We start from the raw sequence: 23,851 nt of genomic DNA, 5'->3' as shown, positions 1-23,851 counted from the left end.
TCTATATATGTCCACTGATTCCTTGACCTTATGCAACTCTTAAACATACCATCATATCTCTTATAACAGATGAATAACTTCTTAAGGCGGGTCCACTAAGCAAAATATCTGTTCAAATAGGCCATTATATTTAAAGGTGGAGGTTGTATGTTCACTACCACTCTAGTTAACTTGTATGATCACTATCACTCTAGTTAACTTGTATGTTCACTATCAGACTCTAGTTAACTTGTATGTTCACCATCAGATTCTAGTTAACTTATTTTCTTATATAATTTCTGTTCATTGTGTATTTTTCCCCCTTGACCACAATTTTCAATTAACTATTAGTCATTATATCCTTGACACTACTGCCCTGAACTTCCACAAGACAGTTTCATGCTCCAGTGTACTATGGCAGATGGGTGTTCCTTGACAATGGTTGGTGAAGGTTTGAGGCTCCCCTCCCTCCACCTTCCTGTAGCATTAACCAGTGCTAGAAGGTGGATGATGGTGGAGAATATTCAGAGGCAGGGGAAGAATTTGTATTGAAGAGAGAGAGAGAGAGAGAGTCGCCCAGACATACTCCACTACACAAATTTTAGACCAATGTTTAGGCTTTTGATGAACATTATTGTAAGTTGTGCATTTTATTTGTCTATTTTCGTTACATTTGGATACATTTATGGAAGAAGCTTTGGAAAGAAAAAAATGCAAATGGAATGGAGAATTCTCAGCCCCCCCCCCCCCATAATTAGGGTTAACAAAACTATCTCCAATAATTATCAAGTTCAACAGCATCTTAACATGGCTACAAAAGACATTGGTATACAAGTGGATAGTCATGATATTACAGCAATGTCTTATTCATAACATATTTGCACCTTTATGAGCCTCATGGCAATTTTTGACAATTTTTCTTGCATAAAAGGTTTGACCTCAATCCTACCCCACATCTTGAAGTCTTTGGGAAAACTATTGAACTATTGTATGCTCAAATAACATGAACATGTAAAAACTTGCCTACTGAGACTATTATTCTGATAATAAATATGCATTCTTGGTAAAGCAATGCATCTCTTTGTTCATAATGTATAAAAATTGAAAATTAAAAACAACTTAGGAGCCATACTTGGTAAATAAACATTACTTTAATATTTACTGATTAAATTGAAAAGAAACATATTGCATAAAAATTTAAATTTTCATGTCACTATCAGCACTACAGTATTGCCAGTAATACATATCCACATTTGGCATTATGATACAAACTGCAATATAAAAATAGTCTTGAGTATACAGTATATGTTTCCTCCTTCCATGTTATGAAAATATACAGTGATAGTTTTACTCCTCTTTAAATTAACAGAAATAAATATTAACCGTTTCTAAATAAAAAAGAAACAAAACAATTTTCCATAGAATTATAAGAGATTGAACCTGAATCTTGATGTGGGGGCGACACAAACACAACCTCCTGCCATCACCAGTCTGTCGGTGATGAAGATACTGTCACACTGTACTGTACAATAACTGAACCACAAGATTGAAATAAAAAAATAATAAGTACTGCACCAAAATATAAATACAGTAAATAAATAATTGTTTGTGAGTCAGTAAGCGTATGGTATGAACCAACGGGCTAAAGGTAACCCCATATGGCTCCACACAGACCAGACTTTACACAGGTTAGTCTGCTTCACATATCAGAGTACAAAACAAATTAGCCAATATGTTCTATTTACTGGCTTTATCCAGTGTAATATAATTATCTTATACATTATGAAGAAATAAAAATTTTGTGCTAAATAAACTTGAATTTTGTAGGATAAAGGTGCAGCAGATAATCATGCAAATATATCACAAAACTGTTCAGTGAAACTTTCTGCCACAAGTTCTTCCTCTACAGTGGTGATGAGGACTGACAGTAGAGGTTGGTGTTACTACATACTTCAACTGTATTAAATGCTGTAACTTCTGGATTCTAGTAGGTCTTTTTTCATAAATTAACTCACAATTCTTCTTCATCAACATCTATGAGTTCCTGTTGAAACAGAAAAAAAGATGACTTTAAGAGAAGTACACACACAACAGCGTACTGTCACAACTTCCCAATTCCACTCTTACAAACCTTCTCCAATAAAGTAACAAACTGTCTAGAATAAAGAGGCAGTACAAACTCTCCCTTTACTTGTCATCATCTCTTCTGTCTTAACAAGTAGATTCCCCTCAAGTGATTTTCTTTCTACAAGAACCCATATCTATACCATCCTTTGAGCTCTTTTGAATTAATATGCAAATAATCATCAAACTCATACACAACGATGCCTGTTATCAAGAAAACCACCTTCAGATTTATTAAAAAGTCTATAACAATATGTAGTGAGCACTGAGACACCAAGTCACCCAAGCCATAACATGGGACTTTAAAATTGATCCTCCAATTACATCCAGACCTGAAGCCAACTACATATAAGAGTATAGTGGTAGTAATAAACTCAATATGCTGACCAACTTCTTAATGATAAGTTCCCGTGCTTTCACAACCATTGTTCATGTCTGGAGAGAGTGCAGGTTAGTCTATCATGCCATTTGCCACAGACCACTAGGCTATGGGACACTCATACAACTCTTCTATTAGAAAGATTCACAAAAATAAAATAAATAAAATAAAAATCAACAAACTTACCTCTTTAATATTTCCAATATCGACAAAGGCCATATCCATGTTCGTGTTGTGGCTGGCCCGTGGATCTGTTGCTGAACTGTCAGTTTCTGGTGGTAATGTTCTTTTATTTGCTGTGCGGATGACAACCGAGTCCCCTGGTGTTGTCTCCGAGAATCCTGGAATACTTTCTGACTCATTCACCAGAGTGCCGCCCACCGAGGAAACTTCATACATTACGTTGGTGAGTGTCAACGAGTTATTAGATAAACTGGCCGCTGGTGGAGAAACATTTGTCAACGTGGAAGAAAATGTCTGTGGGTGCGACCGTAGTGACGATGTGTTTTGTTTGTTTGAGAATTTTTTACACTTGGTTACATTTTGTGTTACTGACAAATCAGTTTGATGACTTGGTGTAGTGGTAACATGATGCTGTTTTCTCTTTACAGGTCTTCCTAAATTACTTTTATGGTCTACTTGAGCCGAGTTATTCTGACTAGTCACTCGTGAGAGAATGTTTTGTGGCCTAAACCCTTGTGAAGTATTTTTGAAAGGTTTAGTTTCTGGTGATGTAGTATAATGAGCATCTGAGGAGCCATCCACAGAGACAGAGCTGACCGAGGCCATTCCGTTAATCTGAAGAATCTTTGCGACTCTCAGCACTGACGACACCTTATCTAATGCCACAGTAATCTCACCTCTGGAATACAAATTTTACATCTTAGTACCCAACACTGACACTTGACAGTTCATTACATATTTTTCTTCTCTTCATTCAAATCTAATAACAAAACACATCATCTACTTGAGTAATAATGCCACACACTAAAAATAGATGTTAGACAGTACTTTGCTTTAGTAAATTAAATGAACTTCAACTAATCTTTCTCATAGTTTTCTAAATAATAAAGCAGAATGGATTTGATGTGCATCATTATCAAGGAATAGTAATGTGTGGATATGTGCCGCCAGCAGAAACAAAAAGATTAACAGTATAAATTCAAATGTTTACTTTAAAGTTATTAAGGTAAATGTATGCAAGAAATAAAAACAATTATACACTATACTGTACATGGGGTTTGAGAGAGAAAGATCATCCCAGTGTCTGAATAGTTGCAGAATATATATTGTAAAGGAATTTAGATTTTTGGAAGCTGTGCCTAACAAAAATGTAAATAAAAAAAGTGTGTTAATGATACAGTAATGCACAGAAAGCTAACAAGTGGCAAGAAAACATTGATATTGGTTAAGGAATGTTCATGTGTGGGTTGTTGTCAGCATGATGGAGTAGCTGTTCCAACCCATACAGAAGAGTAGAGGGTCAGAGCTATGATGGAGAGGTACTAGAGATGTACAGCCTGACAGAACCATAGGGCTGATGACCCATTAGGTGGTGTGAATACAACAGACTGTAAACTGAACTCAGCCTTCAATCCACATAAAGCCCAACACTGCACTCAAATTCACAGTAAATTTAGGTACTCATTCACAGCTGGGTGATCATTACACTCCATGATAAGGTAGGTTATGAATGGGAGGGTTATGCCCAACAGATGAGAGTATAATAAGCTGGTTAGGGTTATAGAGCACATGAAGGATTGATAATATATTTTTGTTTGTTTATCCCAGCAGCAATTTATGTTCTTGCCACCAAAAACTTGTGCAATAATCATTTTAACTACACAATTGTATTCTTGAGGAAGTGTTTTCTCATGACCTGACTCTCATAGTTAATTCTAACAGCTACCTCACAAGCAGTTATGAGATACTGTATTGAACTTACTTATAAATATAAGTTACAAGATCAACAAGTTCTTCATAGAGGACATCATGAGGCAGAATAATGATTGGATGTTGACAGGGATTATCTCGCAGCACATCGTGAAAGTAAAGACTCATCGCTGACAGCACAGACTGCAATAAAAATAAGAAGAGCAATCAAAACAATCAAAGGTAATATGAGGTTACCACATAACAAATACAACATACAGTATAAGTAAAGTTTAAGTATCACCAACATTTACAAGTTAGCAAAACGCGCAGTTAAATTTTTGTTCAGCTAAAAGTAAAACCACTGGACTGATAATGGTGAGGCGGTAAAGCTAGTATGATTGTCTTCAACATTTTAAATAGCACTAAGTACTGATAATGATACAAATCAGAGGAATATTAATTTTCTCTACCTTTTCAAGATAAAATAAATGCAATTAAAATATGTATCATTCATCGATTATTGACGATGACTTAAATTTTGGGGTTCATATTAGAAATATAAAAAGATTCTTAAAAATCACATTTTATGGCTGAGGCTGAAGTGAGTGATCACACTGTCAGCCAAACCTCTGGTCTATGCTGACACAACTCATAAAGGGTGGTGCACACTGTCACCCCTGTACCTACAACTTGCTCCCATTAGTATTTTAAACAGTTTCCCAACGAGACAGGTGTTGTCATTGAAGACTAAGGGCAACTGAGTCACAATAGATCACAGTTATACATCAACTCGCTCCTTTGCCGCGACTAAAATTTTACACCATCTTACCAAGCCAGACCAAGTTACTTACTAAGAACCAAAATATTATCTCTACAAATTACCCTATAAAGGTAATACAAAACTAAGCAACCAATAACCACGAGGATGATTATGACCTGCTAACCTGCACTACTGAACTCAGGTCAAGTTAGGTCACTACAGAGACTGTAGTGTTGTTCTATATATCAGTGTGCTGTACTGTATCTTCAATCTTTGGGGAACAATTTTGTTTAATTCTACTTAATTTTGTTTTATTCGACTTATTAACATCTTTTACTAAGTAATAAAAAATTTTGAGATGTCATTTGGACAAGTAATTTAACAGATATCAAAATGCATACAACAGATCCTTAATCAGCATGTTCAGGAGTACAGGTGTACACATACTGTATTGAGATTTTGAGCAAAAGCCCATATATTTTCTTATATCTTTTTTTTTAATAAGCATAAGAGGCCAGTTCTAATGATTACTGAAGAGTTTTAATAAGAGAAAAAAAAAGGGGAGGGGGGAGGGGGAGAGGTTATGTTTACTGTCATTATAACATGGAACAAATTTTATCAACTGGCCCACAACCACTGAAAATGGAGTCAATCTGCCACCTTCTTCCAATGATGCCCCACACCATCCTACAACACACAAGTAACTCCCCCCCTTAACCCCTTCAGTCAAGAGGAAGTACCTTACTGTATACGTCCTCGAACACCAAGGAGGAGATGGTGGTGTGTTGGGGTATTATGGTGGTGGTGTGTTGAAGTAACTTTAATAATAATGTGTTTTAAGTGACTGAACATTAATGTGCCAAGAATCGAAGGGAAATACATTATTGTCATGATCAAGGTCAACTTAAAATGGGGGTTACACAGTAACTTATAATTTACAGAATAAGTATTTACAACAATCTGACTAACCTTGTGAGCTTTGATGGGTCGACCTTCAGCAATAAGAGTCACATCCATAAACACTTCATCCTTGGCGAGGGCGGCAAGTATCGTTGAAACATGATCCTGATAGTGGACGCGATACAGTTGTTCTGTGGTAGAGAAATATCTTGTAAAAAGCAGTTACCTACAGACATAGGACTCATAAGATATATTATTCACCATATTGCAATAACATAGGACTAGTATGTTCTCCATAAAGCCTTGTTACTGTACTCAAGAGAGGCAACAAACACAGACAAGCCAAATGTATGAGGTGTAATATATTTGTCACTTCTCAAACTGACAGAGGTACTGGGAGCAAGAAACTCTGCCAGGCATCAGGTTATTAAACATAATTCTTAAATACCAACTCATCAAATTCTCCTACCGCTGTTTGGTGGTGAGGCAGTACTGGAGGTGGGATATACTTGGCTCGAATCCAATGTCTCACTGACTGGAGGAGCGTCGGATAATTCTTCATAGTCAATATCAACGTCACCAAAATTCACAGCATCTGCAAGAAGTACACACATATTGATAAATAATGAATTCATGGTTATAAATGATTCTGTTTTTTTGGATTAACAACAGCAAACTACTTGTACCAATTCACTGCGGCATCATCTTAAATTATTGTTTTGTACTGTACTGTATGGTAACATTATATATTGTATACGGGGCATCACATGTCAAAAACTTAGCAGCTGATTCCCGAGATCATTATCATTCCTAAACATTATAGGAGTGTGGGTGTGGCTCTCAATGGTAACAAAACACCTGGTAGATGTAAGAATAAGTAAAAGATATGAACAATATGAGGCTACCTGTGTTTATTAAATTATAACATATTCTGACATTGTACAGTTTGTATAGTGGCTTAGCACTGCTCACTGTAATAATTGTTCAACATGGCTGCCTAGAGCTTGCACACGCACACACACACATCCTTTATCGTTTGACCATGGACTGTATAAGCCAACGAGGAATCTCAAGCATCAAATATTCAATGAAGTAGTTCAATTCAAGTGTCTGTCTTGCAAGCACGCACCATGTCCTTCATGTGGCCAACTGCGGAATGCCCCGGCCAAACCATCGATCGGGGAACATGTGATAAGTCACGAGTCTACAATACTTAAATGTGGGAGCGCTCCATCATGCTGGAAGTACATTCGTGCACGTGTTAGCAGAAAAGCGTCCTCCAACAGGGACGGCAACTAATGTTCCACAAACCTGGCGCAAATTCCACCTCTCAGATGTTCCTTTAACATGAATGCTCCAATTAGCTTGTTGTCAATGGTGCCAGACCATCATTTGCACAAAAACAATACTGGTAATTACTTTCTACTGTTCCATCTGGGTTGTCATGTGGCCGTATGTGAGTTGCCGGAATTGTTTACTACGTCGGGGTACACTGTGCCTCGGTGGAGAATAAAATTCAGTTACAAAAGTGAGGTATCAAACCACCATCAGAACAGCAGCTGCTAAAACATGTTCTGAGGTTTCAAGTGTTGAACTCACTGAATGTGATAGGAATACAGTCCTACAGTGTGTAATTTTCACCAAATTGTCGTGTGCAGAATACAGAGACAGCCAGACATTTTCCGGGGATTGTACTAGTGTGTAGAGCGAGTTGTACCATGAGAAAGATGTTTTCTTGATCTGCATTTCATCATTCAGGAAGATCAGTGGCCATTACCATACTGGGAAAGGACCCATTTTCCCCACATATGTCAATAAACGTTAGAAAACAACACATACCGATCAGGGATTTTTCTGTGCCGGAAAACATGGCCAATATTCTTCAACGGCAGCAGTCGCTTCCATTACATACCCTGTACACGAACAGCATATCCTTATATATTCTTCTTCTGAGAATATAAACGTGTTCACAGCCAATTTGATTACTGGCATACCACTGTGGTGAAACATGCACATTCTGCCGACACTCTTTGCTAGCGTACACGCTACTGAACTACCAGTTTGCATTTGAGGTGTTACGACGCTTCACGACAAACTCACTGTCGACTGTTGATTTGATACAAATTATAATGGAAATGCAACAGTGGGGAAAAGGTGGGACATTAACTCCTGATACCGAGCGGCAAAGCGTGGCTCTCGCTGTAATATTACACCTACTCATAGTTCTGTGAATCAGACACAAGTTCATGTGAAATTTTTGAATGGTAATGACCCCAGGAGGCAGTTGCTGAATTAGTCAATATACAACTAGTATAATAAGTAATGTAATCCACAGAAGCTATTCAAAGCCATACAGTATCCTGCATCACACCAAGTCCTACAAACTGGTACAGTATCATATTTCAAACTGTAAATCCCAAAACAAATCTAATTTGCCATTCTTTTCTGCATCGTCAAAGACTCCTCCTTATGTCACACAATTTGAATCTTAACAATATGACCTAAAATCTTAAGAACCCAACTGATGTGATGCACTACAACAGTGTACGAGCAGTAGGTAAACTGGCTGGGGGTTTACACATACAGTAATGTACTACAAACTATGCTGAAAGCATCTCGTCCAGGAATGAGGAGTTCCTCCCATAACCCTAAAATCATCTACAAATACCCAATAATAAGAGCCTTAATGATACCTCAACAGGTTGTTATTAGGCAAATCTCTTTCATGGACAGAGCCGTGATCATGTCTACAGCCTCCTGGTGAACTCATTTACACAGAAATTAAGTCAAATTTCTCAGTAACAAATCTAATTCTTCTAATACTGTACTGTATAAATCTTGAATTCAGTTGGGACTATCATTTCTCATGTATAAATAGCAGATTGAATCCAGAATTCCAAAATACCGATTGACAGGAGACTCAACTTACAATTAGGCAACAACAGCTTGCTGTGCCCCAAGACAAAGCCATCTTGTTATCAACTAGCAACTGCAGCAAAATAAAAATATGAACAGCTACTTTCCAAACATGACCAGATCTCTCCATCATAAAATGGGAATTATTAAAATATGCTCAATGATTTACAATAAGACAAACTATCAGATGAATCCCAGCCTAAGTGGTTGATCCATGGTTAAACGCACCCCAACACTCATGTTTAACGCACCCCAACGCACATGTTTAACACACCTTAACACTCGTGTTTAACGCACCCCAACGCACATGTTTAACACACCTTAACACTCGTGTTTAATGCACCCCAACACTCGTGTTTACCACACTTTAACACACCCCAACACTCATGTTAAACACACCCGAACACTCATGTTTAACACGCTCCTATACTCATGATTAATGCACCCTCTACACTCATGTTTAACACACCCCTACACTCATTGATGTTACTATGTTATACTGCACTTCAGCAACCAAGGTCTTAGAGCACAAAAATATTAGTATTTACTTATCCTATTAACTCTCTGGATCATGCACTCACAAACACATTTACAACTTCACAGGTAACAAGATCGTCTAGCCCTGCCAACACCACAACATGAGCCACCGACACAAACACACATCCCCAAACAATATCACTCCATGCCATCCTCTCCAACAAATTCAAACAATAATTCGGTGGATCATATTTGATTTCAACATGAATAAGTCACTGAACATTGACAAACTGAAGTACATACTGTGCAATAAGCCATCCCTGCAAAAATCAGACATATCATAGTTCAGTAATGGTTGCACATATGCAGGCAGAGGATAAAAGCACTGATACACAGAGATTAGTGTAAATACATTTGAATGTATTTTGAACGGTCAACAGAAGCAAGGATTGTAATCAATACTAAGTACTTTACTTTGAAAATATATTTACGGTAAATACATATCCAAATACATCATGGTGAAGCATCCATAGTTACATGACATGGTTACAGTAATACAGCTTAATCACTGTCAAGATAAGTTACAAGTAGAACAACCCTTAACTGTATTAATGATCCTCAACTATAAAACTGGTATCCTCAATAACTGAACCACTCGTGTTTTATATGTACAGTATTACAAAACACAATCATGTATAACCACAAGTTACTTTAACCAACTTTCTTACTGCAGGTACCTGTAGTGTAAGATAAACTGACCACATATAATAAAGCTAATCATTTATCCCGTACTGTAGTGTGATTCGGACAGCAAGAGATTAGCTTTTCAAAATAAACAAGACTTACTCTGAACATGATTTATACAGTCAATCTGCTCCACAGTTGGTAAAGGATCCATCCCCACTACAACACAGGGTCTTTTTACCGAGGAAACATCCTCCAGCATAAGCTTGTCAATGTTTCCACAAGATATATTTGCTGCATCTGTACCCTGCTCTGGCATCTCAGTAGACAGTGACTGGATTTCATTATCAACTCGCCTTAGTTTGTGAAGCAATCGCTGGTCGGCCACATACTGCAGCACTTCATCTTTTAATCCAGGATGTGCTCGCTGGAAACAAAGTAAAATACCAACTGACTCTTTTGACTTATAACCTTTCACTGCAATTCTAGATTTTATGGATATTCCTGTGGTATTAATAATTACAAAAAACAAAAACAAATTATCTATTTAACTATTCAGTATTCATAAACTTAACTTTTTCATTGAAGAATATAACTATGACATCAGAGAAAAAACTAAACTCTAAAATTCAATCTGAAAACATTGTCATAAAATGTGCTACAGGAGGATGGCCAAAAAATAGTATTATATGTTTTAATTTCTCCTTTTACTGCCAAGTCCCTTTTAACCTACCAAGTGATTCTGGAGCCACTTCATTCAAACTAATCTTACATTCTGGTTGCCTGATTCAGTATTGTCTTACTAAGCAGAGTTTAACTGGAATAACCAATTTCTGCACTGACCTTCAAGTGTGTGTGTAGGTTTGATGTGGTAGATAGAGAAGCTGCAATAATCTTGTGAGGGCACAACATGCAGATGCATCTGATTTTATGGCCACTCTGGGAGATGATCTTGAAATATTTACCATCCAGCAATGGATGTTTTATTATATCCATTTCTGCTGGTTCTTTGTTCTCTTTTCTGTTTCCTTTTTACTGGAACATCTTAAAATGGGAGATCACAATTATTACACCAAGAAGGGATGAAGAGATGAAGATTGGTTATCCGCAGCAGAGAATCAGAGGTACAGTATTTCCCATCACGTAAGGTCCCCAAGAATCCCCGTCTCTCACATGCCAAAGGTTAACCATCGGGAGATGTGGCCACAATACTGGACTAAACCCAAGACTCCTTCACCTGAAACACTGGCTCCCAGAAGAATATTTATAAATGTATGATCATAGATTTTTAATCAAAGATTACAAGTGAAATCTTTTCAAAGCTAACAAATATAAAGGAATCTTAACAACTAAGTTATCATCCAGGTCGGGAGGGGCAGCAGCTCACTCATTATTGCTCAAGTGTTTATATAGGTATGTACAATATTTCAATTGATAAAATCTATTCTAAACAGAATACCTGACACCAACTTTTTAGAACGGATCAAAGGAAATTAATTCACGGTGAATGTGTTATATTTATTTTTGTTAAACAAAAACTGTTTTTACATCTAAAACAGTTTTATGATAAATATCTTCTATGTCTTTAAGATTTCAAACATTTTCTATGGTATCAAAATTTTCTTAATACTATAATACTGTACATTAAATAAAAATGGTACAGTAAAAGAATAAATCAGTCAAATTACAGAAAATAAAACCAAAATAAGTACTGAAAATTAACATTATGACACCACCACCCGTCTCACAACAAGAACATACAGTACAGTACCTATAGTAACCTCCTGCAGTAAATGCCTCATAATAAAACACTCATCATCACGATACACTATTTTGGTTCATGAATCTGAAGATGAATAAAACCTTATTGTTTTCTTAATATTTTATTATTCCTATGAAGAAAATATTTACGTTGAACAAGATGTAAGGAGGCTGTAGCCATGGTCAGTGTTAACTGTCCCCTTGGTCATGTCTCAGATCCTACAATTAAGATGCCTTGAATACTCAGTTATTATGAGTAATATATGGTACACATCTCATGTGTATGTGTGTGTGTGTGTGTGTGTGTGTGTGTGTGTGTGTGTGGAAAACAGATGATACACTGTACTGGAGATAAATGCAACAAAGGTTATATGTGTCTGTTGTCACTGTCTGTCTCACTTCATTGACAACTAGTGAGTTTTTACCACCACTGTACACTAAAGCTTCATGATGCCCCGCTGAATAAAAACACCCAGTCCAATAATAACTGTTCCTTTGGGAAGATCAAACCACAGGGAACTGTTAGGTTAAACTTATGTAGCACTGACAGGGAAGCCACAACTTGCTAGAGAAAATAGGACCCCCCTGCTGTTAGGGGTGGACCTAACCCCATCATGAATAATGGTTAATAATTCCAATAAGACAAATACCCCTTCACAGCCGTGACCTCTTCTTCACCTTTAGTTTGTAAATAAAGAGACATATTTTCATATCATTCATTCAGGCAGCAGCAGACCATGGGGCACTGTCTTGCTGTGTGAGGATCCCTTCCCAGTTATTATCTGACTTACCCCGGTAAACAACATGGACTTATAAACTTAAAATTAATTAATCGTCAAAGTTAACATAATCGGATGAACTGGACAAAACACTCCTAAGGATAGCTCCGCATGTAAATACCAGACCAAAGACTCTCACAAACATAAATTCAAACCTTCCATAAAAAGTGTACAGTATCCTTTTTTCTTCTATGTCCCATATGTCACTCCAGTAATGGGTCTATGCAATACACAGTGTTTGTGAGAGTGAACACATCGACGAAGAAACGGCAAGTCATCAAGTAAACATTTCCAAGAAAATGATGATTTGATTGCTATAGTTTTTTCTTTTTAAAGTGTATACAAGGCATTTTCAAGAAATCCAGTCTAACTGCAGGGTCCTGGGATTACTTTGACACAGTACAGTATAGATAAATCTTGCTTTCCTCATAAACCAAAGCGCCACCAGGGACTAGCACCACACGGGTCTTCGGTACAGCACTGTAGACACAAGCAACTGGTTACACCCAGCCAAGAGAAGCTGCCACTGTACAACTTTCAATGTAGTAATAATGTTTCATGAACTTCTTGTGTTTACACTTAACCATACTGTAGTACTGTACTGTACTTTGATAAACTTACTGTGAAGCTCATCATGTTGATCAGAAAGTAGATTCTGTGTTGTCTTACAAGTTGGTGTATTTTGGTCAGGGTTGACAGTGGCCTTAGTGAGAGTAGATGATGAGTTGTTGATGTTGATAGATGGATGAAGTCTCTGAAATTGTAAAAAATTTGAATTAGTATGCTACTGTATGTACACTAAACAATATTAAAATGTTCTGCAAAAAAAGATTACAATATATAATCTTAAAATAACATTCAATAGGCAGCAGCTGCCAACATCCAAATTCTTTGCCTACTCTTAACACTCATATGCAGTGCACTATTAACTAGCAGGGGTGTTCCCAAGACTTGGATGGACCACTGATATTGACACTGCATGTACCAATAAAAAATACCAAAACATACCGGGGTAATTGCAAAATTTTTAAGCATTCACTGTATGAACTAAATACAGAAATCTGTCCATGAATTTCATTACTCCCTGTATTTCACCAGTCTCATTAGTCCCTCCCTTCAGTACACCCACGTTAAGGGGCTATCACACTGAGATCTGAGGAAAACAGCTAGTATAGTAGAGTACAGTACGGGAGTTCTCAGGCAAGTCTTGGCTGCATTCCGGGTCCATTGAGGTTTTATTACGGTAAGTGGCATTGAGTTCATTAAAACAAATTATTAGGAAATTGTTTGAATGATTTTAATGTAAACATATAATCATTCAAATATTATTTTGTACATACAAATGAAAATTACAGATAACATTTCATTTTACATTTGTTTAAATCCACTGAGTACAGCCAGCATGAATTTTTAGGCTTCACCAAATATTTGGACAAGGTACAGATGTTGAGAAAGAGAAGTTACACATCACAAATGTAGAGTGACTTAATAAACACACAGTACAGTATAGTAATGTGTATATGACCCTTAACCTGACAATTTGCCTAGAAAATCATGACAAAGAGTTCAGGGACAACACTAACCAAGGTGATAAAGGACACGGCAAACAAGATTTACACCCCACTAAGGCTCTGATCCAAGATATCCTTGGATCAAAGTAAAGCACCTAGGGACTGGAAATCAGCCAATGTCACCCCAGTATACAAGAAGGGTGGGAGAAGTGCAGTAGAAAACTACAAGCTGATCAGAGTAACATCAGATATATGAAAGTTCTTTGGGAAAACTTTGAGGGATGTCACCATCCAACACCTGACTGAGCACATTCTAATCAATGTATCACAACATGGTCTCATGGATAGAAAATCCTGCCTAACAAACTTACTCACATTCCTTGAAACTGTGACAGACTATGTGGCTTAACAGTCAATGTGTTGTGCATGGATTTTTCCAAGGCATTTGACAAAGTCCCTTATGCATGACTAGCCTCTTAAGATTCAGACACAATTTTGAAGTAGATTAACAACTAGCTCAAAGACAGACAACAAAGAGTGGTATTAAATGGAGTACATTCTGAAAAAAAAAAGTTCTCAGTGGAGTACCACAAGGTTCATCCTTGGACCACCCTGTTTGTGATCTGCATAAATGACAGATGAAAATACAGTATACCAAGCCACGTTGTCAAGTTTATGGATGACACAAAGTTATTTGGGAAAGTAGCAAGACAAGATTATGTGGCACCAATTCAGAAAGAACCTGCATAATCTCTTCAAATGGTCATGAGACCGGCAAATACTCGTTTAACATTACGAAATGCAAGATCCTACACCTAGGATACAACAACCCTAATAACAACTACACTGCTAACATCACTTTCCTGGATACTGTAAATAAGGAGAAAGATCTAGGCATTGTGACAATCATTCACTGAAGGCAGCACAACAAGTGGGAGCAGAAGTGAGAAAAGCTAAGTGTAACTTCGAATACAAAGATAAGAAAATACTCCTTCAACTGTACAAATCTCAAGTATGTCCCAGTCTGGACTTCTGTAACAGGCATAGAAACTCTACATCCAGAAAAAGGTGCAACACAGAGACTAATATGATTTCAGAACTAGCTATGTCAAATATATTATTCAAGTATACTGTAGATTGAGGGCCTTGGGACAAACAACCCTTCAGACAAGGCGCAATAGGGCAGATCTCACCGAAACATTCAAAATCCTGAAAGGAATGGAAAATGTAAACTCAGGCCATTTCTTTGAGATGTCACGCACTACTAACACGAAGGGACACAACTACAAATTTGCCTAGTTATCATGCAGAACAAATATAACTAAGGAAATTCTTTTTCACACAGAGGGTGGTACACCTATGGAAGGGTTTACCAGCCCAACCTGTGGAATCAAGAACAGTACCGGACTTCAAAATTGCACTTGACAAAATTATCAAGAACAATGGAGGGATCCTACACAGGCCACTGGCCTCCTTCCCTTAGCATAACCACCTCTAGTGGGTGGCCATTAGGTAAATACTGTAGGTAGACTTTGTTTATAAAGTGAGGGAATGCTGAGTGTTGTGGGGTTTCATACATCCAGTGTATCTCAAGAATAGCTTAAAATGACGTTTTTGAACAACCCACAATCTTTGTTATTTTATTCCAAAATTCCGAGCGACGGCAATATGCGAACAGTGCTACTACAGTACAACTGAGCGTGGCTGGAAAAGTCAGTTTTTAACGAGATTGGAGAAATTAAAACCAAGAACAGGAAAAAATTTACCAGTGTGATACTCCCTTTTATGAGTCTATATAAATACTTATATGATCATTACTAACTTTCATCTGATGAAATGGTATAAGTGGAGCGTGGGGATAAACAGCATTCTTACCTTGATGTGATTAAGAAGATTACTGGTGGCTTTGGATGAACCTTTCATTTCTTTTCCACAGTGTTTGCATTTTGCTATGAAACTGCCCGAAATGTCACTGGGCAGATCATAATGGTAAGAAACACTAGAACGCTTAAATGGCATTTTTAATGTCACTATTCAGTACAGTAGTTACTTGTTGTATGTCTAATTGTCTGGCACTGAGAAACCCACACTGGGGAAATTAAGAAGTCGGGGAACACTAAAATTTGGTCCAAACACAAGGACTGCCTTCAGCAGGTTATCAATATATTACAGACAAAGACGGGTCAAGACTCTAACAGCCATAAGAGTCGACAGACCTACAGCGATCCCAACCATCGGGAACATGAAGGTTATGGTGGCAGGTGGTACAGTATTATTAACAGTGTTTGAAGGTTGGGTGGAGTCTTTCTCTCGTAGAAGGGAGTGGTCTGCTTAGTCTGGAGGCTACTTAACAAAGATGTTAATTAGGTTGAAAGTCAAGTTGTTCATTAATCCATATCCCTCTTCTAAAGTATTACAGGGGAGGAGACAGTCAGCACCAGAAGGACTTTATGGAATTGCACCAAATTTTCAGGTGTTATGCGGATGATACCGAGTAATAATACTGAAGCAACAACATTGTAGCATTTATTTTTTTCTTAGCCCATCCTTCGATCATAAATTACTTGTTAATTGCTGAGCAAGAAAGAAAAGGGAAATACAGGTAATGGGGTAAAAATACATATCTACGGTAGGCTAAGAAATAAAATACTTACTGTAATTACGGCATAGTGGGATCTCTCGCGATGACCATGTTTTGGGGTCACATTGTCTGCTACGTGGGAGCGTCCACATGTTAACATGTCAAGAAACGAACAACATTTTCACTGGACGCATTTATTACGATTTATATCGGATTTAATTAATTAATTTTTCTGGGGATGTTGTTTGGTTGACAGTAAAAAAATCTAAACAATACAAATGGTGTAATTATATGAATTACTTTTTAATATGCAGTATTTAAATATACTTGTATATACAATACTGTACTTGAAGTAAAATTAATTTAATTATTATAACATTTCTACAAAATTTTCATGTAAGAGTACAATATTGTATGCATATTTGAGTATTGTAATGTCAAATACAGTACAATACATCACTGTTCATCTCTGCTTATAATCATTGGCACGTTCCCATTTTGGGTACCATAAATATTTACCAGTAGTATATTGACTCTACAGTGTTTTGTTTTCTTTAAAATTGTCACTCAAATGTTCCATTGTCAATGTAACAAACTTAATGCTTTCTCAATTTGGCTAAATTTTTCACACTCTTCAAATCACCTTAACAAATCTAATTTTACATCCTAAAGTAAATGGTTCACAATAACGTTTTGTAATTCTTCCATTACCCCAAAATAAAGGTCTTTTCAAAGACACCTAGACAATTTTACAAAAAAAAATATGGTTGAAGTTGGGTAAAAATCTTGCCAAGTGCAGGACCGTATCACAAGCAATAAAATAAATTTACTGTGCATGATGGTGCCACACATTATACGACGACTAGTGAAAAGCTGGGACTTTTTTGTATTATGTTTACAGTTAGAATAAAAACTTACTAAACTTGGGTGTGTGTCTCTATACTCCAGCGTTTTCTTCAGAAATTGGTCAGCCAGCGGAAACCACGTCAGTTTGGTGGTGTAGAAGACTTCTCTTCCGTGTTCACTCTTTTTGTTTGTGTTGACTTTTTGCACCTCCAGCCTGTACGTGTTCCTTATGTTTTTAATTTTGTTTCGAAACACCTTCACATCCACATTTTCCATGTTAAGTTCCTTTAAAATTTCTCGTTCAGCAGTGATTCTTGCATCTCGGTTTTTGTGATATTCATTACTACTGTCCCAAAGGCAGGGATGTTTCATATATTCCTCTAGAAACCTTGTAATTGTATCTGCAGACCACTTATCTGATCCAGCCATAATGATTATTAGACATTAATGTGAACCTGTAAACATAAAATATGTAATAAGATACATTTCAAACCCGACTATTATGAGTCAACCAGTCTGAGCTGCTAATTACAACTGCCCGCTCCACTAACACACTGGAGACAGAAAAGTTGAGTGACTGCCAACTTCCAGGCAAGTGGAAATCAACTACTGTATCCTGCGAGCTCTAGTTACTTGAGGTTAGTGGAGACGTTGACAGGACGCACCCTAAGGCTTGAAGCGCATGTTTCTCAGTTACTGTTTGTCATGCCTTCATTGTATTGAGAATCCCAGAGAGACTCTTCTGAATTCTCTTAAGCATTATGATGGTCTTACAGCTGCAAAGAATGGCGAATAAGTGGGGTGCAGGAGCCACTAGGTCAGTGCTGGGGTCTAGCCAGATAAGCGAGTCTCACCCTTATAAACTTCCACTAATGATCTCATTAGCAGATCACACAGAAACATGCATTACACTGTAGCCAATGGTATCGGTTTAGTTTCTCATTCTTACAGAAAATACAGTGGTGGTGTTGATGAGTAGCTGATGGTAGTCACTATTGAAAAGGCTGGTTTATAAATAATTATTGTCTGAAGGACTAAACAGCCCAGCACTGTACCTTTATTCTCTTTATCTACTTTTATTTGTATAAATAAAATATTATTTTCACATAGCTTTTGAAATTAATACAGTACTGTATTGCTCAAATTAAGCTAAAGATTCGAGGTAAAATGCCATATGTTACTTGTTTCTCCTCAGGGCCAAGTACCGGTAACATCTTGAAAGTTACCCCAGGTGACTACTCTCACGGCCCCAAATAAACATCAAGGCAACTTATGCAAATAAAACACTAATTATAAACCTTACAGTGTCGCTGCTGGTACACTTGTTTCCATCAACACTTCAATACATGTACAGCGTTATCTACTAAACACTGCTGCCAGATGCCACCAGGTACCAGTCTCATACTCTGATCTCCAAATGATTCTACCTCCCACCATTAACCATCTATTCTGCTATACAATAAAGCTATTGTAACTTAACCCAGGCACCTCACAGTTCTGAAAGCTACAGGAATAGTATATTATACAATACCAATCCATTACACCAAGCAACTACAGGGTATATTATTATTTTTACAACTGGTTACTGTATATTAATTTTGTTTGTGCCATAAATGCACAACAATGACTTTTTTTTTCATTCCAGAATTGTCGGCTCCAGTGAAAAGGCATCAATGGGCCACTTCGTATATTCAGCAATGCTTTCACATTTTTTCAGCACTGCATTGTACTATAGATTTTTCCTGGATTATTCTCAGTTTCATAGGGATAAGTACTGATAAAAATATTGTGGCAAAACTCAGTGTACAATATTATCATAAAAAAACCACCCTAATGTGAAAGTTGGATTTGTAAAATAGAGATGTACCAATACTCATCCTATAGCCGATACCCTCCAGTAAGCTATCTAGTGAACAGCTCACAGTAGCTGCAAAGGCAAATGTAAAACTGCTCATCCTCTCCCATGTCAATGTCAGAGGTTTGTGTCCACTGTTATGTGAACTACTGAGCATCCATGTCAATGGGATCTGGACAGGATCCCAACCTAAGAGGACTCACCCATACTGGACAGGTCAGTCTACAAACCAGTAGGTGTGAATCATTGCTTAGTGAGTCTTAATTTTCATTTTTTAATTTAACTTATCAATTTAGGCTCTTCATTACATATATACTGTACTTGGCTAGTTATTAAAACTCGTTCTGTTGCTAATAGTGCTGTTGACAACTCTGTCTCTCAATCCACATTTAGATGCACGGAATTGCTAACGCATTAGCTATTCTGTCTGCGCAGACTCTTCTGCTGACTTATGCGCATGACACCTTGAGAGGGAAAAGCAAACACCTTGAACAGGCATTAGCATGTGCAGCACCCGAATAGCTAACAAACAATCAGCGAGTTTCTCCCACTAAAACAGTGGGTAAATACAAGGATCATGGCCGCTTGTGGAGAATATTTTGATTAATATTGAAGAGTTGGGGGCATGTAAGGCAATAAGAAAAATAGTGATATAATAATAAAAATAATTCTATATACGGTAGTATACAGGATAGGACCTAAAACAGAGTATGGCGCGAAAGAATTTAAAAGGATCGCGCCTAGTTGAAACCTGTTTTGGCTCTGGCCTTTTTAAGTGGGTGCTGCCCGATTTCAATAGCCGTTGGTGACTTTTGTGTAACAATATTATTACTCACTCAAATATGATTGAAACCTTAAAATCATTACTCATAAGATACTTTAAGTAAGGGTGAATAAGTTGATTACAGTTCTGTAAGTGCAAAAATTAAGACTTAAACAAACCTGAAATTAGTCGCATTTCGTGTCTAAATATGCGAAGACCTAGCCGCAAGAGTGTTGTGTTAGGTTAGGTTAGGTTAGATTAGGTTCGGTTAGATTAGAATAGGTTAGGTTAGGTAAATGCACTTGATCTATTAACTCAGATTAAATTAAGTTTACCAATTTTTTTTGACTTCGTGACACCAAATACTAGTCAAGGTGAGGTTAGGTTAGGTTAAGTAAGGTTAGGTACATGCACTCGATCTATTAACTCAGATTAAAGTAAGTTTTCCAATTTTTTGTGACTCTGACACCAAATACTAGTCGAGAAGTGATTGGTAGTCCGATTTAATCATCTAGGACCATTATTTAACTTCATTCCGGCTATATTTGGGTAATTAGTCGGACCCCTCAGCAGAAGCTCCTCCCGCCTTTGAAGTTTTCTCCTTCATGATCTGACGTTTGTACCATCTTGTTTGGCCGAGATAGAAGCTGGTCTGTGTTGACTACTGTACTATGACTGCGTTCTCAACTTCTCACTCTACCCACAGCCGCTAATGCTGCCAGAACGGTAGATATTATCTCACGATTTCATCCCAAGTTATCAAGGAAAACATATATGCGCAATACAGTATAAAGACTGGCACATATCATCACATTGTCCCTGAGACCTAAGAGAACTCCTGGAATTTTTTCTCCATATTTTCGTATATTTTTTTTTGTTGAGTACAAAATTGCTAAATGGCAACTATGATCCGGCCTGACACTCGCCGAGTTACCACTTACTGAATGTCCCCCCCTAGTACTACTTAATAACTTCCCAAATTTTTGAGGTTTAATGATTGGTAGGAATCCACCAAAAGAAGAGCTTAGGCCGGATCCCTCATCTAACAAATCACAATAGCGTTCGGTACTAAACTCATTACACATGTTCTGTACAGTATTTAGCTTCGTAACAACTACTTACTGTATTTACAAAATATATATGGAAATCCTAGATATTTATTTATCAAGTAATTTAGTTCGTTTATCGATTCATTGGCGATTAATGGTATAAGACAATATATATATATATATATATATATATATATATATATATATATATATATATATATATATATATATATATATATATATGTGTGTGTGTGTGTGTGTGTGTGTGTGTGTGTGTGTATAAAACTCCATGTGATCCAAGACACTTGTTCAGACCTGTTTCATCATCGGCGGTATACAGTTGAACCTCCAGCAAGCTGTTGTCAAGACGCAGCTGGTCTGACTCTTCAACATACTGTGCACTGTTCTCGCCTCCAATCGGCTGATTGCTGATGTTGTGGCGTGCTGAGAACTTTTGAAGCCACCCACCACTGGCCTGAAACCCTTCAATGTTCAATATGGAAGCGATGCGCATGGCTACAGCTTGCAACTCGATGCCCCTCACTGGTACGCCCTCAGCACGCTGCTCTCTGTACCAGTCATACACAGCCTCGTCAATTGTGGAAAACTTCGGTTTTTTTATTGATTTTATTGAAAGGGCACTCTTCTTTTCTTTGGTTGTTACACATGTTTCGGTTTTAAGGCTGTAGTCCCTGAGGTTTTTCTTAGTAGCACGAATATCGTAGACCTGAGTCCTGCTGATAGCATACTCCGCCATAATGGAAGACACAGATGTTCCCTTTTCAAGCTTTTCAACAATTTCAAGCTTCTTTTCTACTGAGAGACGCACTCTCTTGCCCTTTTGTGGAGTAACTTTTGACATGGTCCCTTAATTTTAGCACACTCGCGTATAAAAAGCAGTAATAGCAATGTTTAACATACGGAAATACTCGTGAACACAACGGCATAAGACACAAACTAACGTGAGACACTGACTGGGAGCCATCCACCAATCACAGCACAGCATCTTTCAGTCCGCCAATCACGTACGGTTGGGATGCTCAGCCACGCTGTGAGTGGCCAGCTGCGCCGTGTGGTCGATAGCGGACAAACCCTCCCATTAAAACGGGTTTTACTGGCTCGGTCCGCTAATTGGAGGAATTCAATACCGGACAAAAATACATATGTTATTACGATTTCCTAGTTTTGAGAATGTCATTGAGAGGGTTTACTGTATACGTACTTCAGACAAACTTGGTTGAAACTAGCTAAAAGGGTAAATTGTTATGTCTGGGAGCAAAAGTTTTATTGAAGCTTAAGTTACCGGTAACCGCACTCTAAGTTAACCCCTAACAGTATCAAAAACAAGTATGGAATATTTGTAAAATATTAAAATTGTGAGCGTTTATTGAACCCCACATTATACTAGAGTACTCTGGTTGTGTGAAATAACTAAGAAGGTATTTTGTTCTCGTGCACTAAATTCAAAGCTAAGACTTAACGAAGAACGAAAACGTGATGTTTAAATGTCCATATAAGGCACTGCTTTGTCTCATGTCTTTTAAAGTCGAGTCCGTAACTACAATACATAATTCTGATAGCACTCGAAAGGAATGCACCAAACCTAACCTACAATCTAACAGGATCTAAGATGGTAAAGTTACTGAAGCTTTCATTAGTTCGTTTAAAGTGTTGCCACAAATTATTTATTGCCAAAGTCTCTATTGGTTACGTCAAGTGGAGGGGTGGGAGTAGGCGTTAGTATCCTGTGTATTGTATGTAAAATTCTGAAGCAGTAGTACCTATGGGGCTCTGGCCTTGACGAATTACCAAGGCACCTCCCACCAATAAAACATATACGTGTACATGTAATGGTATTATTTTACTTTCGGTCATCCCGGGAATTTTAGGGTTTTAATCCCCACCAGAAAGTGGGTCTAGGGAGCTACGCCCCCTTTCCAAGTTAGGCTAGATTATAGTTCCTGGGTTAGGTTGGATATCTAAATACGGGGACAATCGAAAATAAACGTTTACCTATGTAATTATTAATTTAAAAAGGTAACACTTGCCAGCACCGCAGGCGAAGAATCAAGCAACGTAAGCTTCAGAGGTATGGCAGGTGACACAGTGGCGCTGGCAGCCTCACCAACATCTTTCCAATTCACCAAGCAGTGACGGGTTCTAAAATTAAAAAGCCAACCTGCACTTGCGTGGAACCCTCGTATTTTGAGGTGTTTTGCAAGGCTCACTGCAGTGTTCTGAATATCCACTCCCCGTACATTAATGCCTGACGCACGTTCATGCTTGTACCACTTATATACAGCTTGATCTAAGTCGACAAACATTGTAGGCTTGATCCTCTTCTGCACCTTTTTTGACCTGCCAGGATCCTCCAAACTTAAAGAGTATTTCCGAATCTTGTCCCTACTCTTTTTTATGTCGTAGAATGTGCTGGACTTAATCCCAAACTCCTCACACACCAAACGCATAGACTCCCCAGCATCCACTCGGTCCAAAACTTTGTTCTTCTCCTCAAGACTCAGTGACTTGAGCTTCATGCCCTTCCTATAGCCCCTTGACGCCATATCCGTGATGTTTGAAGAGGAGAGGACAATCAGGAAACAAAGTGAGGA

General features: G+C 37.7%; 1 protein-coding gene across 12 annotated transcripts; it reads right to left on the bottom strand.

The window, feature by feature from the left end:
• Positions 1 to 613: 613 nt before the first annotated feature.
• LOC121875996 (protein bric-a-brac 2-like) lies at positions 614 to 23,803 on the bottom strand. Of its 12 annotated transcripts, none has more exons than XM_042380842.1 (8): positions 22,161 to 22,755; positions 17,645 to 18,027; positions 13,256 to 13,388; positions 6,487 to 6,612; positions 6,087 to 6,208; positions 4,428 to 4,558; positions 2,669 to 3,344; positions 614 to 2,023 (listed from the first exon to the last, which is right to left on the bottom strand). In XM_042380842.1, the coding sequence occupies exons 2-8, from the start codon at positions 17,999 to 18,001 to the stop codon at positions 1,991 to 1,993; spliced, it is 1,578 nt and encodes a 525-aa protein (XP_042236776.1). In that variant the 5' UTR covers positions 18,002 to 18,027; positions 22,161 to 22,755; the 3' UTR covers positions 614 to 1,990. The 12 variants fall into 12 exon arrangements, with proteins under 12 accessions (XP_042236776.1, XP_042236779.1, XP_042236781.1 ...); XM_042380845.1 differs by lacking the exons at positions 13,256 to 13,388; positions 17,645 to 18,027 and adding exons at positions 10,257 to 10,521; positions 10,938 to 11,138 and having other exon boundaries at positions 22,161 to 22,740; XM_042380847.1 differs by lacking the exons at positions 13,256 to 13,388; positions 17,645 to 18,027; positions 22,161 to 22,755 and adding exons at positions 10,257 to 10,521; positions 10,938 to 11,138; positions 21,555 to 21,698.
• Positions 23,804 to 23,851: the final 48 nt, after the last annotated feature.

The sequence above is a fragment of the Homarus americanus genome, unplaced genomic scaffold (assembly GCF_018991925.1).
Source record: "Homarus americanus isolate GMGI-L3 unplaced genomic scaffold, GMGI_Hamer_2.0 scaffold58535, whole genome shotgun sequence".
NCBI classification, from domain to species: Eukaryota; Metazoa; Arthropoda; class Malacostraca; order Decapoda; family Nephropidae; genus Homarus; species Homarus americanus.
The sequence above is the reverse complement of the archived record's forward strand: the minus strand, read 5'-3'. Positions and strand labels throughout refer to the sequence as shown.

Coding starts and splice junctions, on each gene's coding strand:
- LOC121875996 (XM_042380839.1), bottom strand. CDS start 23,803: ATGGCGTCAAGGGGCTATAGGAAGGGCATGAAGCTCAAGTCACTGAGT. Junction 13,389..23,287: donor ATTCTTCGCCTGCGGTGCTG/GCAAGTGTTACC, acceptor TTACAATTTCAG/AGACTTCATCCATCTATCAA. Junction 6,209..6,486: donor TGCCTCACCACCAAACAGCG/GTAGGAGAATTT, acceptor TCTCTACCACAG/AACAACTGTATCGCGTCCAC.